The sequence below is a fragment of the Falco cherrug genome, chromosome 4 (genome assembly GCF_023634085.1).
Source record: "Falco cherrug isolate bFalChe1 chromosome 4, bFalChe1.pri, whole genome shotgun sequence".
Taxonomy (NCBI): domain Eukaryota; kingdom Metazoa; phylum Chordata; class Aves; order Falconiformes; family Falconidae; genus Falco; species Falco cherrug.
In genome coordinates, this window is record NC_073700.1 from 99,699,258 (window position 1) to 99,715,434 (window position 16,177).

General features: G+C 39.0%; 1 protein-coding gene across 4 annotated transcripts in view; it reads left to right on the top strand.

Moving 5' to 3' along the window:
• The window catches only part of CPNE4 (copine 4), a 320,303-nt gene that overhangs the window by 221,396 nt on the left and 82,730 nt on the right, over positions 1–16,177 (top strand). For all 4 annotated transcript variants that reach the window (XM_055708199.1, XM_055708200.1, XM_005445873.4 and 1 more), the window contains 2 exons: positions 160–243; positions 718–807. In XM_055708199.1, coding sequence (XP_055564174.1) covers positions 160–243; positions 718–807 — 174 coding nt within the window. The remainder of the gene's footprint in view (positions 1–159; positions 244–717; positions 808–16,177) is intronic.

Consider the following 16,177-nt stretch of genomic DNA (forward strand, 5'->3'; position numbering starts at 1 on the left):
CAAGGACAAGAATGAAATGTTGCTGAGAGACACCAAAGGGCACTAAACCATGCTGACTCTCCTTTTTCATTAGCAGTCAGGGAAGCACCAGTGCACTGTGCCTGAAAAGCTCAACGAAAAAGAATTCTCAAGAGTAACCTGTCCTATATTTTATTTTAGGATTTTTTCAGCAAATCTGATCCTTTTCTGGAGATTTTCCGCATGAATGATGATGCAACCCAACAACTTGTTCACAGGACTGAGGTAAGGAATAGGGTTGGATTTACTTTCCAAGGACACAGGTGGGCTTTCAGGAGAAATAGTTTATGCTTCCCATGTCATAAAAGGTGTTGCAAGCACCCACATTTAAAAACTCTTCTATCTCTTGTGTAATTACATATAGCTATAAACTGATGCTGCCCATCTCCGTTGCCTGGACCTGTCTGCCTTCCATGGCTCCCAGTTCAGGGATGTATTCTGCAACCTCTCTGTGGCATCATCTGTGTATGGGACCATTTCCCACCTGTGCTCCTTTTTGGGGCTTTCCAGAGGAGGCATATTGCAAACTGCAGGTTGCTCAAGGGCACATATCCCATGCATGTTTTTCTGCAAACCTCCAGCTAAGCTCTGTGTTCTCTTTCTGGTGAATGTACCATATTGAAAATTGTGGCTCTTGTTAGCATTCTGTTTGGAGATGAGCAAATGTTAAGGGTTCCGTTCCTTTCTTTTCACTCACAGGTTGTGATGAATAACTTAAATCCAGCCTGGAAGACCTTTAAAGTGTCTGTAAATTCTCTGTGCAGTGGAGACCAGGACCGCAGGCTAAAGGTCAGAAGTCATTCCTACTGTTTGAATAGTTCTACTCATAGAAAACAAAACTTTGTCTCTCTTTTTCAATTGAAGATTGCTACCCTGAACTGCCCTTTTTGACGGAAAAGATGATCACACAGCTGCTTTATGATTACCACAATCAAATTAAGGATGCAGAGAAGTCATAATCCACTGTAATCAGTAGATTATGCTCTATACTTCTTACAGAAACCTCAGAAAATGATGGGGCTGGTTTTGCTAATCAGTTGGATAATTTGAACCCACTATCATTTAACTGGTGGAAGTATATTCAAGGGAAGTGGCAGCTCTACCAGTGTTTTAACTACTATTTCCTCACTTATGTCTGGAGACCCTCTGTAAAAGAAGCGCTGAACTATGAGATCTGTTATATTTGATAAATAGGGTGGCCACAAAAAGACCTGCACCATAGTAATGACAGTGTTACTAGTCAGCAGAAAGAATGATTGTTGGGAACTTGGAGCTTTTTGTAGAAAAATTCATCTTCTGGATAATTTGTGTTAAATCAAGGCTGAATCCAGTTATTCATAAACTCTAATCAGGTTTAAGAATAATACTAAATTAAAACCTGTTAAATGAAGAGCACTGTCCTCATTGGCTATTCAGCCCCTTGGACCTGATGAAAGGACATTGGACCCAAAAGTATGTTGGTGGGGTTTTTTTCTTACCTTTCCAAATTAAATAATAAAAAAATTTCCTCTTTTGTCATTATAGCTGCCCAACCCTGCAGAACCTGTATGGTAATTTTTCACTCAGCAGAATGTGCTGTGCAGATAGGAAAACTAAAATGCCTGGTGTGTATATGTTACAATGTATGCCACAAATGGGTGGAAAAGGTAAAAAGTGGTCTTATGAATTCTTGGATTTTTACTGGTCATGATAATTGTGATTTATAACTTCACAAAATCAGCACTGTTTTTATGGAACAACAGTGGTACGGACACAGAGTTTGTACAGTATTGGCATGCACAAGAAAGGCACAGGTATGAATGGTTATTTTTATATGTTGTTTGTGTCCTTTGTGGCACTGTTGGACAAACAAGATGAGTCCAAAAGAATGAGGAAGTTTGGGAAAACAATGAGAGATGTAGCAAGGAAAAGTGAAGGATGAAGTAGATGGAGCACAGGATACTTAAGAGGCCAGACCAACATGTTTGTGACAGGTGCATCTGAGAAGTTGGAAGGAAGCTCAGCACCTCAGATGGTACAGGGAAGCAGTTGTGAAAGATCTTTCCATTTACCCCTTAGTCAGTAAATGGTCAAACCAATTGAGTTTGGCATGTCCAATGGGATTGAAACAGAGGTGTAGCAGATGAAATAGAGAATGAGGTGTAGGGAAAGAGCAGCCTCCATTATAAACTGCAAGCAAAATTAACAGTATTGGCTAAAGAGGATTTCTAATACAAATTAAGAAATGTAGAAAAGGTTTTTGCTGTACTATGCATAGGACGGTAACAATGTCAAGTGTCAGGATAATGACTTTGTTATCTTGTAAGGCTGCAATTTTATAAGCTTCCTGGGTAGATAAAATATCTGTGAAGTTGCCTGAAGATAAGTGAATTACTTTGTGTTGTATAAGCAATGTAGATCTCCAGGAGAGGAAAAGAAAAAGAGCTAAGAGCAGCTACCTTCCAGAGGTAGTAACATGAGTGACTCAAAGGATGATCAAGGACAAGGAGCACTGCCATGGCTGGAGCCTCCATTGGCACCTCTGATGACTGGGCTGCTACTTCATGACAAAGGGGAAGTGCTGGAATAAGCACGGACAGTGCATCTTTGGGCAGTGAGTTCACTTCACAATTCAGACAGGGCTGGGAGCTGAGCTTTTGCCAGGAGTAAGCCTGGAAAGGCTTGGAAAGGGAGGGTGAGCAATTCTTTGATGTATCAGAGAAGGGCAAGCCACTGGTGGGACATATAGACAGAGGGGACATGGTTCAAGCAGGTAGGAGTGCTGTAGCTGCTGCAGCATTCTGTGAAGGTGAAAGGGAGCAGGACTGAAGAGGGCAATGCTAAAGAACATAGTATGCTCAGAACATGAGATGCTGAGAGGCTGAAGAAGAGATGTAATGTGACATTATCTGTGTTATCTGTAGCCCCTCTGAGGGTGCACTGTACACAACCAGATGCAGAAAGTTGCACCCTGCATCTTCCTTGGCACAGGGTCCCAGATCACATAGTCCAGCTTGTATCTGACAGTAACAAGCAATTATTTGTGGCTGCCCTTATAGGATCTGCTTCTTGAGGCAGCTTAAATCGAAAAGGGTGACTATATAGGTTTCAGACAAGAGATGAATCAGATTTCTGCCACTCAGATGAAAAGCAGAATTAGCACAACACTGCCTTCACCACATTGTGTATATCTGGCCTTTAAATCACTTAGATGAGAAAACCTAGGAAGAGATGCAAACAAAATGTGAAGCTTAGAATGTCAGAGAAAGTGCCAAGTGCGTAAGGATAGAGAAAGGTGGTTCTGGAGGAAGAAACATGCTATCATCTCTTCAAAACTGAAGTGAGAAGTATGAGAATAGCTAAGATTTCAATTTGGGCAGAAGAAGATAGGTCTGGGAATAAAGGGGGTCTTTGAGCTATGAGCAGAGAGACAGTAGTTGAATTTTTTGCAGATGATACTGCCAAGAGACAGGCTCAAGAAGTAGGGAAGAAGAACAAGTATAGTCTTTCGGATTGCCTGTAGAGAAGGTGAGGGGAAACTCAGTGAAGGAATGGGTGAAGAAGAGAACCGGGGCAAGATGGATCTTATGAACCTATTGACAGTTTTTGGAATAGTCTTGATTCTGTGGAATATTCTTTTTTCCTTTGTTTTTTTAGAGAATATATCTTTTTTTTTTAATGTATGCAAATGTTTGCAGGCCCTGATTTAGATATCTGAGTAGTTGCCTGCGGCTGCAGTTCAGGCATTTGCAGAAAAGCTAAAAATAGGATGAGTTGCACCAGATCATTCATGAGTTTAGAAATATTTTAAAATTAATTATGGCAGTGAAATAAGAAAAAAACTGAAAAGTCTTTAAAATTCAGGCCCTTTATACTTTTTGCTGGGTGTAGGATAAGGCTGCTATGATAGAGCAACCCCCAAAATCACTTGTGTTTGAAAGATAGCATATAGTACTTGTCAGATGACTATTCTGTTTGCTTTCTATACAGACTATAACTTAGGAATTTGATGGCAGCAAGGACAGAAAAGTCAAAATTATAAGAATTAGAGAAGTGAAGTGTCCGTGACAGGTTTATGACTGTGTCAATGTTTATACTTTGATTTACATTGGCAAAGCATTCTAGTCTTCATGCTACCATATCTTGGAACTTTTGACTTTAGTTGCTTGGTTTCACTTCATAAAGTATACAGCAATATGTTACTGCTAAGTGTTGGAAGAATTCCCTGTGCCATATTTAATGTGGGGAGATTTAGTGTATTCCAGCTGCCTTGCAGAGCATCAGCTTCTCGCCAGGATTGCTTGATCACTGTGAACATTAATTGTGGAGCGCTGGGTAGTTTTGTACCTGTACCTGCTGTTTCCTTTTTACATACTTTGGAAGGCATAATCAAAGTTAAGGCTTTAAGAGGCACCAGAAATGGTTGGAGGGAAATGTCAACTTGTGGAAATGTTGCAAATGGAGGAAGACTTTTTATCAACAACAGATATATTGCAATTGTCACTACCTTTGGCTTGCCTCTGTAGGCTGTTTGGCATCTGAAGCCTTGGCCTTTCGTCTCTGCCACTGAAATCACATGTGTACGGAGCTCAGTGGTCTGATTTGTGTTATGAAAAATAAGGATTAACTTGGCAAAAATACACTAAACCAATTCAGTTTAACTTACAGAAGTTTGCTCTTTGTAAGTCTTGCACCCAAAGCAGCCTTTACACGGGGCATTTGAAACTTTCTTGTTTTAAATGTCTGTTTAGAAAGATAAGATAAGCAAGGTCACTAAAGACAAACCGATCGGTTACAGTCTGCCTCAAAGGTCTTTTACTAGCATCCTTTACAAAGTCTATACATTTGATTTCCTTATGGGCTTTAAAAAAAAAAAAAATCTTAATTTTGCTTTATTTAGCTGTGGTGCAGAGCAGTTAATTTTTCTATTTCTCTCAGGATGCCTTGTAAAACTTTAGTGCAATTATTGCTGCTCTAGGTTTATTATGAAAAAGATATATTAGATTTATGAACCTACTGAGCTTTCCTTCCCAGACATTGAAACCATCTGAGAAGTCTGGTCACACTTCAGTGCCGGTCATAACTTCTTTTAATGTTAACGGTAAAGACAATTTGTGTATGCGTTAAAGTGAACAAAATACCTCTTTGATCCAAGAGTTGTGCATTGCTTTCCTAATACTTAATGAGATTCAGTTCACCATGGTAATTACTGACAAATCAAGTGAGGGGTATAATCCTTCTGAGAGCAGTTTTTATCCTAGTCTGCTGTGCTGAAGGTCCTGTAAATTGTGAAACTTTGGCATTCAGGTTTGGGTTCACCATGTGAAGTATGTTGCTGTCAAAGGCTTATCTGAAATACAGGCTTGCATTTTGAGTATCTTATGGTAGGGATCATCTACTGTCCATCCATACTAATAGTTGCAACATTCCTCTTTTTCTGTGGGAGTCCTAGTAATGTACACAGAAAAATAATCTCTTTTTGTTTTGGTATTAGATATTTTAATATTTGGGAAATAAACACCTAACAAGGTGCCTCTAGAAGCACAGGCCAAGCAGTGCATGTGGCATGGAGTAAGAATATCTTCTGCTGAGGTTGTACAGAGAACGTTACTGAAATAAATTATTTTCATAAGGAAAAGTAGGAAAAGAGGCAAAAAAAACCTGGTAGAAAAGCATTGCTGCAGGTGAAGTACTAAGCTGCAAGGAGAGAGGGAAGCACGTGTCATATCTATTTAGAAAGTCCTTTCCATCTTCCACCCACATAGGGGAAATTTGCCAAAGAAAGTCCATTGGATGTTTTTTCTACCTTTCAAATATCTCTGTGTTACAACTGTATCATTGTCAGTTAGTTTATTGTTTCATCCCTGCCTAACCCACGTTACAGGTGATGATCCTGCTCCTGATGACATTTACGCATGTATGGTTATGAGTAGGACTCACAGCTGTGGCTACCAGGGCTATTACGTGCCTCAGGTCATACAGCCTCTGTGTATATGAATGGCTCTTTGCAGCATGAAGCCCTGAGACATTACTGTTGCTTACTTTTGGGTAATCGTGAGAAGGTTGACTCTTCCTGTGAACTTTTAGTGACATTAAAACCTTGTTCTGCCATTCTTCTTCATTCTCTCTTGTGTCCACTTGGCTTCCTTGGCTCTGTCCAGCTGACCTGTTGGAGCAGCTGTGTCTTAGCACATGAATTACATGTTTGGGTTTCCGCTGAGGGGTCTGTCTGCATATGCTAGTAGGCCCCAGTATGTCTACGGTGCTCTACTGCTAGTGAGATGCACTCCAAGAGTTTAACGGTCATGTGATTTTCAATTCATTTCCATACTGAGACCTTTCTAAATAGCAATACATTGTACTTTCCAATGTGAATTTTCACAGGCCATGAATTTTGTATGTTTCTGTGGTAGACCGTTGTTTACAAGGTTTTCTTGAGTGGTCTGCACTTCGCTTAAATTAATAATCTATACAGTGCCTCTTCTGCCTCGTTGATACTGTTATATAATGTGATCCTTGCTTACAATATTAATAGAAGAAGCTCCACAGTCTACGAGAAAGTTTTTGATGTTATGCTGGATGGAAATAGACAATCGCTTCATTTTAATTTTATCATTTTTTAAAAAGAAAATTAAAAATTATTATTATTAATTTAATAATCTCTTCCCCAGGGTCTGTTGCGGCACTTTGCGGGGTAGAAGGTTGGGTTTTCCTTGTGTAGTTGTAACCTTCTGTTTCCTTCTGCTTTCTTCATCAAAGTGTTCAATCTTTCATGCAAAATGATGGATCATTAGGGGGAAAAATGTTTCTTAAAGCTCTGTAAGTGTACTGGCTGCTCCATTCTGAATTAAGGCAGAGCAAATAGCAGTGGTTATTTTAATATTCTCTGAGTTATTACTGCAGTGTTCTCTAGATCAATAAGCTTTCAGTGACCTTTAATACTTGACTACAGCTCTGCTTATACAGGTGTATTGTAAACTGTAATCCTTCAATAAGCCCTCAGTATCTCTGAAAACCAGTGGTGAAAGTAACTGAGCAGAACCTGTGAAGAAGGCCAAGTAAAGCTTAAGAGATAAGCAATAAGTAATACTTTCAGACAAATCCATTAGTGCTTTTATTCTTTCACAGTTTAGCTGTCATAGTGTTTGAAACACTAACATGAAAAGATACAGTTTATGGTCAACAGCAATAATTTGTGGAGGATTTAAAAAAGCATGTGGCACAAACTGGGTAGTCCAAGCAGTGTCAAACGGTGATTAGAAAAGCACGAGCTGAAGGATTTCACACTGTTCCATAATACAACACTCATTTTTGGTTGCAGTTTTCTTTGGGCTTTTAATTCCATGTAGGAAGAGACTGGCACCAAGAATTAATTACAGTGTAGGCTAGACTTGATGTTTATTTACTTGATTGGGCGATTTCAGTCATACCTGATTAACCACACAGTTCTACATTTTCCCCTTCAATTTACTCACACAATTAATGCCAGTGAAGCCAATAATTTCCTGCTTGCTTACCCTGATCTTGCTGAAGATGTATTTGCATATGGAGTCCTACTTGTGGAAAGTCTTCAACAACAAGAAAGGGGGACTGAACCTTTACATGTCTTGAATATGAATCACAAGATGCCTTGAAATGACTTTTTCAGAAGTATTTTCTTTTTCATTAGGTCAGGGCATTTTCCTGGAATCTTTAGAATTGCCTCACTCTTGGAAGGTGCAGATCCTTATCATCTGAATACTGTTTATTTAGTAGTCATTTTAAGGATGTTACCGTGTTGTGAATTTCCAGAGAAGTTCTTGTAAAGCTGACTGTGCAGCTGATGATTTTAGATAATAAAAAGTTCCTTCTTCATGGTCAAAAAACCCACAAAAAAATTAGGCTTAAATATTGGGATGTGGTGTATATTTAAAAAGCTAATAGAAATATTTCTATAAGTGCATACTACTTAACCAAAGTAAGATTTTTAAAAGTCTTCTGAGAGGATGATACATTATTTTGAGGATTATTATAAAGTTAAATGACACACTGTGAAAGCCAATTTCTGACACCACCTTGTATAAATGCCATCGGACCTACTCTTCCAGTAAATGATTCATTAGAATGCTACAGTTCTTAAGTGTTTCTCTTCCTTTCTCTCTCATATTCCCCTTGTTCTCTCAATGTGCCTGTGGTTCCAGGGTCCACACCAATTATTAAAAACTCAAGTGGCTTACTTCACAAGGTCTACAATGATTGTGGTGAATTCGCTGCAACTACTCACCCTGTTTTGTCAGTTTGGGTTAATCTATAATTTAGCAATGGGTTTATAATATGAGTGCCTCCTGAATTCATTAATTGCAGCAATGTGTTTGAAACCATGATTTATCTGAGCATGTCAAGGACTGATGAGATCAATCTTCATACACTCTGTGCAGGCAGAGTGCAAGATTTAAGGTCATCCTTAAAACAAAACTAATTAACTCCTTATCTGTGTGATCTCAGCTCACAGATTCCTTTTTTTTTTTCTTTTCTTTTTTTTCTTCTCCCCTTTCCTTGGCTGTATTCTTGATGAAGCAGTTGAAGATGCTGGGGATGAAGATTTGGGAGAGAGAAATAGACTCAAGAAATTAGCTTGACCCCATTTTTATTAGAGACAAGGGAACTCATTCTGATTACTTTTATAGGCACTACTTTGTTCTTCATTTTTGTAACTGCTAGATATATAGCAACTTAATTGTCAGATTAATTAATCTAGATTTGGGTTAATTGATGTTTGTGAAGTGCTTTGAAGATGAAAGAGCTATCTAAATGACAAGTGTTGTCACAACAATTAGGGGTGCAAGTGGATTGCACAAGAGAGATCATCTGATATACAGTGGTTAAAAAGAGTTCATAGTCACATCTCCAAGGGCTTGGGCTGCTAATAAAGATGGTGATAAACGGCTGAAGAGCTGTTACATATGAATAAAATGGACAGGAGGCTTCCTCCCATCCGTTGGGTGATTCTGACAGACTGAATTTCAGAGTTCACCCTGTAAAAGGAGATTTTTATTTGCCATTCCTTACCAGTGCCCCCAGTTCCATGAGCCCTGGGACAGAAATGAAGAAACTTCCCCCTGACATTGCAAGGAGCATTCATGGTGCGAAACAACAGCAGAGAACAACAAACAAGCAAAAATGTTGTGTGGGAATTTGTTTCCCTGGATTAGGGGACTTGAGGAGTGTTTTCTCTGTTTCTCTTTTCCAAATAAGAGATAATTGCCTACAAATAATTCATCGTTGCATTTATTGTTAGCTTTCTTCAAATTGCTTACTGCCTCTATAGTTCCATCCCAAGACAAATAAATACAGCCTTCTACAGCTTTGCTACGCAAGTCATCGGTATGAGAAATACTTCAAAGGGCCCTCTCTTGCCTGTCTTGAGCTGTCTTTGAAAGTGAGTTTTAATCCTCTGAAATGAAACAGAGGCTCCTGTAAATGTTGCTGACTATAAGCCAAAGCAGAGGTGTCTGGTTCCTTCACAGGGTAATGGCTGATAAAGTACTAAATCCCATCCCTGGGACCATTTAAAATGAGACAAAGCAAAGCCCTGATAATGAGGATCAGTTCCACAATGGAGGGTGGGGCCTAGGGGATGCTAATGAATTAAATGACCTCTGCATTCTTTCCAATTTTCAGGTCACTGTGTTGATAATGTACTGAACATCCTACAGACCCCAATATTAGCTGCAGGGCTGCTTACTGTACTTATGGTAACAAGTGCTACCATTTTGAATTGAAAAAAAAAATAAAAAGAAGCTTTGCTTTCACTAAAGTAGATTGAGAGTTAGCTGTAACCTTGTAAAGCAGCTGAACACTGTAGTGAATTTTAAAGTGTTACATATCTTAAAGAAAATCTGTAAGTCTCATACCTTTGTGTCTGCAGGACATTTTGCTGTGTGCCCTACAGTATCATTATATTAAAAATGAGAGAAAATGAAAATGTAAGGAGTTTATTAATATTCGTTTTTCATTTCTTTCATTAGAGACTGGAAAAATAGTGAAGGCAATTTCCAGACAATCTTATTTCAGACTCTTTTAAAGTAGCAAAGCCTTAAATTGGCTGACACATAACCAACTTATAAAGAACCTTTGTTTCTTTTCAGATATCTTTTTAAACTGAAAATTATAGACTCATGGAAATTCCTCTCTTGTTGTAATAAATATATTCTTCGCTATGAACAGTATATTTTTGCTACTTAGATAGAAAGCTTACCTTAAAATTCTACTCATACATTGAATCTTTATAGTTTATGTGATAACATTCTGCCACGCAAAAATGGTTACACCGTGCAGATAATAAAATGTGTATTCTAAATTATATTATTCTCAGAGGACATACCATAATATATTTGTTTTTAAAAAAATTACACTAAATATTTTCAGAGACCTAATTACAAATTAATGTTTGTGATACTGTAGGCAGTATTAGGGCAGAAATAGCTATTAAGTGTGTCTAAACTTTATTATTTAAGAAGATATCTCAGTACACAGGGGTCACTTGAAAAGTGTGGACTTTGTCTCACACTGGAAATGTGTGTTTAGCCCTTCCATACAAACTGATCTCACCTACCACTCACTCTGTTAAAATAACTTAGATCTGCATTTTCCATTTGCCAAGAGCATGCTTCCTCCCAGTCAGAGGACATGCATGTTTGGTAACGTGTACATACATGTATATAATGTATATGCACCTTACATAACGAATGGAGCTGTGTTTTGTCATAAAAAAATTTTATCTGCCTTACCAAATCTAAATTAAACATGTTTATAGTGTATGTTGGATCTCCAAATTATTTTGAAAATGCTCGATAGCTATGCTCTGCAGGACTCCCCAGAAAAAGCAGTTAGCTGATCACAACCCTCCTTGTGGTAATGCTAGAAGAAACCAAGGCTCTTGGGATCAGACACTTCAGTGTGGTTGTGCGTAGTTATTGTTCTGTTTGTATGTTACAGCTGCTAAAGCATGCCAGGGAAGTTTTACCATAGATTTGACTACCACTAGCTCTGAGCTTTGGGCAGGATTCGGTGTTGAGATAAAACTTTTTTGTGAAACCTTCATCCTAGTCCCCCTAAGAAAATAAGAAATTGAGTTGCTTGTTCACTAGGGACAGTGGAGTTACTATAATGGTCTGCTCAGCAAAAGTAATGCTGTCAGGATATTTTCAGGAAGCCTGGGACAAAGGTGTTCCTTGTACCCCTCTGCTCTGAGCTGCCAGTACAGCAGCCCCGGCTGTTAATGCTCTTCAGGGCTTCTCACCAACTCTGGCCAGCTGCAGCACAGCAATCCTTTCCCCCTTCCGTGTGGCTGTTTCCATCATGCTATTCATAGAAGTCTTGCTCAATAGAATTGTTCAAGGTGGCCGCCAGATTAGTGTGTCCAGTTCATCGCTACCACTGAACATCTCGAAGGATGTGCAAGCTGTTTTGAGCCTAAGACTGCTTTGTGGCTATGCAGCTGATTCGTGTCCTGAGCATGACGTTCATCATGTCTGCTTTGGCTGAGATTAAAAAAGGGATAGTGTTTCCTATCACAATCATACTAATCCTTCCCCTTCTAATAAGTGCATAGATAGTCCATACGTCCTTAAGTGAAGGAGAAGGAGAGTCATGTGAGAAACAATTTATTGGTGTTACCAGTATTTTACAGACAGTTGAGTTTTCTTGTCTGCTTTCAGAAGAGATCATTAGAAAGGCTATGGCTGGCCTGCCTCCTACGCTCTTAATTGCCTTGGTCTAAAGTTACAACATATAAACAGCAACAGCAACAGCAGCAGGGGCTGATCTCTTAGACAACTCTTTAGCTATCAACTGCCTAAGGTTTGTTCAGTTCTACTAATCACCTGTTATATTGTTGACCATTGCATGACTAGCCTGGAGTTCCTATTGAGTCTCCTCATTTGTTTTATTTCTGAGAAAGTCCAGGATTTACTGATAACTATACTAGGAAATTTCCTCATGGAATGCCAGCAAGATCTCTTCAGTCTCACACACTTTTCCACACTCTTGCCATTACTTAACAAGTGTTCAGCAGTAGAGGAGGAGTACTGGACAGACAAAGACTTTGTGATACCTCTTAAACAATTACAACAGCAGGACAAGTTCTGTCATTCATACCCATGCCTTGAATTAATAGCACAGCATTATACTGAACAGCACGTCAGAAATCTGAAGAGTAGTATAATTTCCAGTTTTAATGTACATGAAATATATATGGGACCTTGAATCACATCAGACCTCCTAAGTAACTGCAGAAGCCAAGATACTAGACCATTGTATTGGGGCCCCAAAGAAGATAAATGCTGGGTCCATTCATACCGTTGTGCAGAATGCAGTTAGATGTGTACTAAGTAACATAGTTTCTGTTGACAGCTTTTCCTGGAATAAAAGAAAAGAAATAAAAGATGGGAAGAACTGCAGGAAGTTTCTCGTTATCTTTTTCTGGGACCAGATATTGTTTAAGATAGTCATAAATGACTGGAGAAAGGGAAAAACAGGGTAACAAAGTTTGTAGGTGACCAAGTAATCTGGGATTGTCTTGACTTCAAAATGTCACAGAAGGATCTTAGTGCTAATGATTGGCACTAAGATCCCCAGAAAATCAACAAAAATGATCACAGGAAGGCTTCCTTCTGCAAAGAGACTGAATTCAGACTGGAAAGAAAAATAATTTATACAGGTACTCTGAAGTCATGAATGACTTGGAGGAAATGGCGAGGGAATGGTTCGATTACTTGTCCTCAGGGTACATGAAGTTGAAAATCACCGTGACCAGGAACAATGCTTAAAACAAAAGGGACTTCTCTTTCCATACAGCACAATTCAATGATGGGGTACAGCCACTGATGGGACATCAGGAGGCCAAAAACTGTAAATAGGCTAAAAATGGGACTAGACAAACTTATGAATTATTATTGCAATGGCTGGCTATTAACAGCATATATCAGATACTCTCCAGCTGTAGAAGAGTATAAAGTTGTAGTCTGATGTTAACTGGGAGAATATGATGAAGTAAAGATGAATGTACTTCTTCTTGTCTTACATAGTCTTTTTCAAGTACTCACTAGCATCTGACAGAAAGATGATACTTATACCATGTACTTTTAATATTTTCTTATGGTGAGTGCTTGTAGCTTTCGAAGTGAAATTTAAGTGTTGATTTTCATCTGAAAAAGCTCTAAATGGTTAGGATTTCATTATATGAGAAATTGTGCATATTCATAGCAAGAGTATGCACAAACTGCTAGTGAGTCATGGTACAAGGTTTCTTCTCTTCCAGTACAATTTCATGAAAAGGTGAAAGGTAAATGGATTATTTAGAGATTAAGTGTGTCTAAACACATAAATAAGATCATCTAGTCCTTTGCTATTTTATGGCAGCGGCAGTAGAGCATAGGGAATTCTATGTGTGCCTTCAAATACTCACTCTGACCCTGGTTACACATGCACAGCCCTCTGCTGTGTTTCTTTCTTGTATGTATTAGTTTATACATTTTTCATAAAAAATACTACCTTTCAACAGAATCCCTGTTTGATATCAGCTATTTCTGGGTTTTAGTGAACCTGTTTCTAGTTGCAAGTAAAACATCTGAAAATCTGATGACTAGATGTCTGGAAAGGCAGGCTTATTTTTGCAGGCTAATTAAAAAGTAGTCTGCTCACATTAGGCAATCATGATTCTTCTCTTAGGCAGACAAAAGTGTGTCAGTGCTCTTCAAAATACTGAAAAAAATACTTAGTTAGACTTGTGCCAAAAATGAGTCTTCAACTCATGACCAAGCTAAAACGTGGAAGTAAAAAATTTGCCTGTTGTCAGATTCAAAAGGTATTTTCTTGTTAATACTATAAGCAACCATTCATGAATACAAGGGCACCGGGGGGGGGCAGAGAAATATTGCTGCAGGCTGATTGTAAATGTTATTAATAAATTACTTATGTTGATCCAAGCAGTGCTGAAAGTTATCACTTAAATTTTTCATGATACTGTCACTAGGAAAGAAAGGTATCAGGACACAACCAGATATCTGACAGAGGTTCCTGTGGGGAAGGTGTCTCCTTCCTCCCTAGGTGCCCATTACTCAACCAGTCTGAGCTGTCTGGGAAGAGTCAGGATCCGGCCATGGGGGACTTCATCTAGTAGTTGTCATGGGCATAGTAAGAAAACCTATATGCCTTCCCACTCTCTTTCAAGTATGGGATCCCTCTGCTACAGTTGAGCATCCCTTGTCCCTCTCCTGGGAGTCCTGGGTGACCCCAGCTGTGACACTTGCAGGGGCTGGCTGAGATGAGGGAAGCAGAAGCATGGCCTGGCTCTAGCCGTTCCCCATATTAATCTGGGTAGGAGGAATTCATGCAGATTAAAGCCTGTCAGCCCTGGGCAGGGCAGAGCTGAGCAGAGTGGGTGGGCCAGAGCCAGGCAGCAGAAGGTGCCATGTGTGGTTAGAATTGAGGTTGTGATAGTATCATCCCCCAGTCATACTATGGACATTTGAAACTGAGTCCACTGCAATGTTATTTTACATCCTGTCCCTGAAACCTCATCTTGTGCTGCACTGAAGCTGTGTTAAGAGCATGAGATAATGGCATTCCTCATCAGAATGCAGCGTGTGCTTCTCCAGACAGACTTATGAATATGTAAAACTTGCACAAAATAATTAAAAATCACTAACTCATACTCATAATCATCTCATGCACATTTTAAAATTTAGAATTGTGATTTTAGTACCCTAAATTTGTTTGTTCACAGCACTTGAACCCTTAATCTCCTTAAAAGCTTTAAATTCTCAATGCAACATAGCTTTAAGGTGACCTGCAAAAGTAAAATACAGGATCCTGGTAATGTAATGTTCATTGAATGCTCTCCTAGGCTGACTTGTTCCCATTTTCCTGGCTGTTCAGAGCATTAAGCATGTACTTGTAAAGTTGTTGACATTTGAGTTCTTTCCTTCGATCTGTAATGAGACAGAAGTAAGGGCCTGATCTATCTTATATATAGCTTCTTGAGCTGATGCCTTTGGCTGGTAATTTCCTGCCTTCCTACAGAAAGCAACACATCACTGTGGTCACTACTATGTAACTGTCATCACTGTGTGCACAGGGACAGGCTTGGTACCAAGTTTAAGATCAAGATCAAGTTTATAGGATAGATATTCAGAGGAGCTTAGGAGGTAAAGGCGAAGTCTGAGGAAGAGGAATAAGGCGAAGAAGGATATTCCTTTTCTTAGTCTTGTATAAGTGAACATTCCTTTATAGGCAAATAGCCTATAAATAGCTTAGGTTTTCTGTAAAGCCAAGTGTTATCTGTACAGGATATTACTTTTAAGCACTCTTTCATTTTAAAAGGCATGCAGAGGTTTGCCTGTGTTAATTAAAAAAAAAAATAATTGTGTTTCAAGGAGTACAGCATTAGCAGAGGCCGGTACTGGAATCAGTTCTGCTTATGATGTTTCGGACATAGTATATGTATCCCCCAATTGCAGATGCAGATGCAGTGATCCTTCACAACCCCAAACACTACAGATGCCAGTGAATTCTGCAAAAAATAGGCATATTTTTAGTACTGAAAGCTTCCCTTATTTATCTGCCAGGATTGAGAATAAAAAGATGCACATTTTGTCAGTACTATTCTCTTAATAGTTGCCAAGAAGGATCTTCTTCTTTCACCTTCCATATTTTATCTGTCCATCAATTCATGCTGCTCACAGGATATCCATTGCTGCAGTGTCTCAGCATTGTGCTTGTTGGAAACATCCAGAATTATTGATCATTTTTCAAAAATATTATCCTGTATCCTTTAGGAAAGTTTGCACAAAATCCAGTGATGCCAGGATCCTTTTGTGAATTTTAGATGTGTGCTTCCACTTGATGTTCTGGACAGAGAAAAGTATCTGTGCAAGCCTGCAATAGCAACCCCACAAGAGCACTTAGTGAATAGCCTATTTATGCCAACACAGCGTTGTGCTGAAGGAGAGCCTTGGGACAGCAGTGTGTTCATTCCCTTTTTCACCCATCCCTCTGCTCATACCATCTTTATGCTTAACATATATCCCCTAAAACCAGAAGAAATACAAAGGGCTAAACAAAGTTTGACAGGATTTTCATCCCAGCTTTTTTCACCAAAACTTCCTGCTTGGTTCAGCTGAAACAGTTTGAACCTATG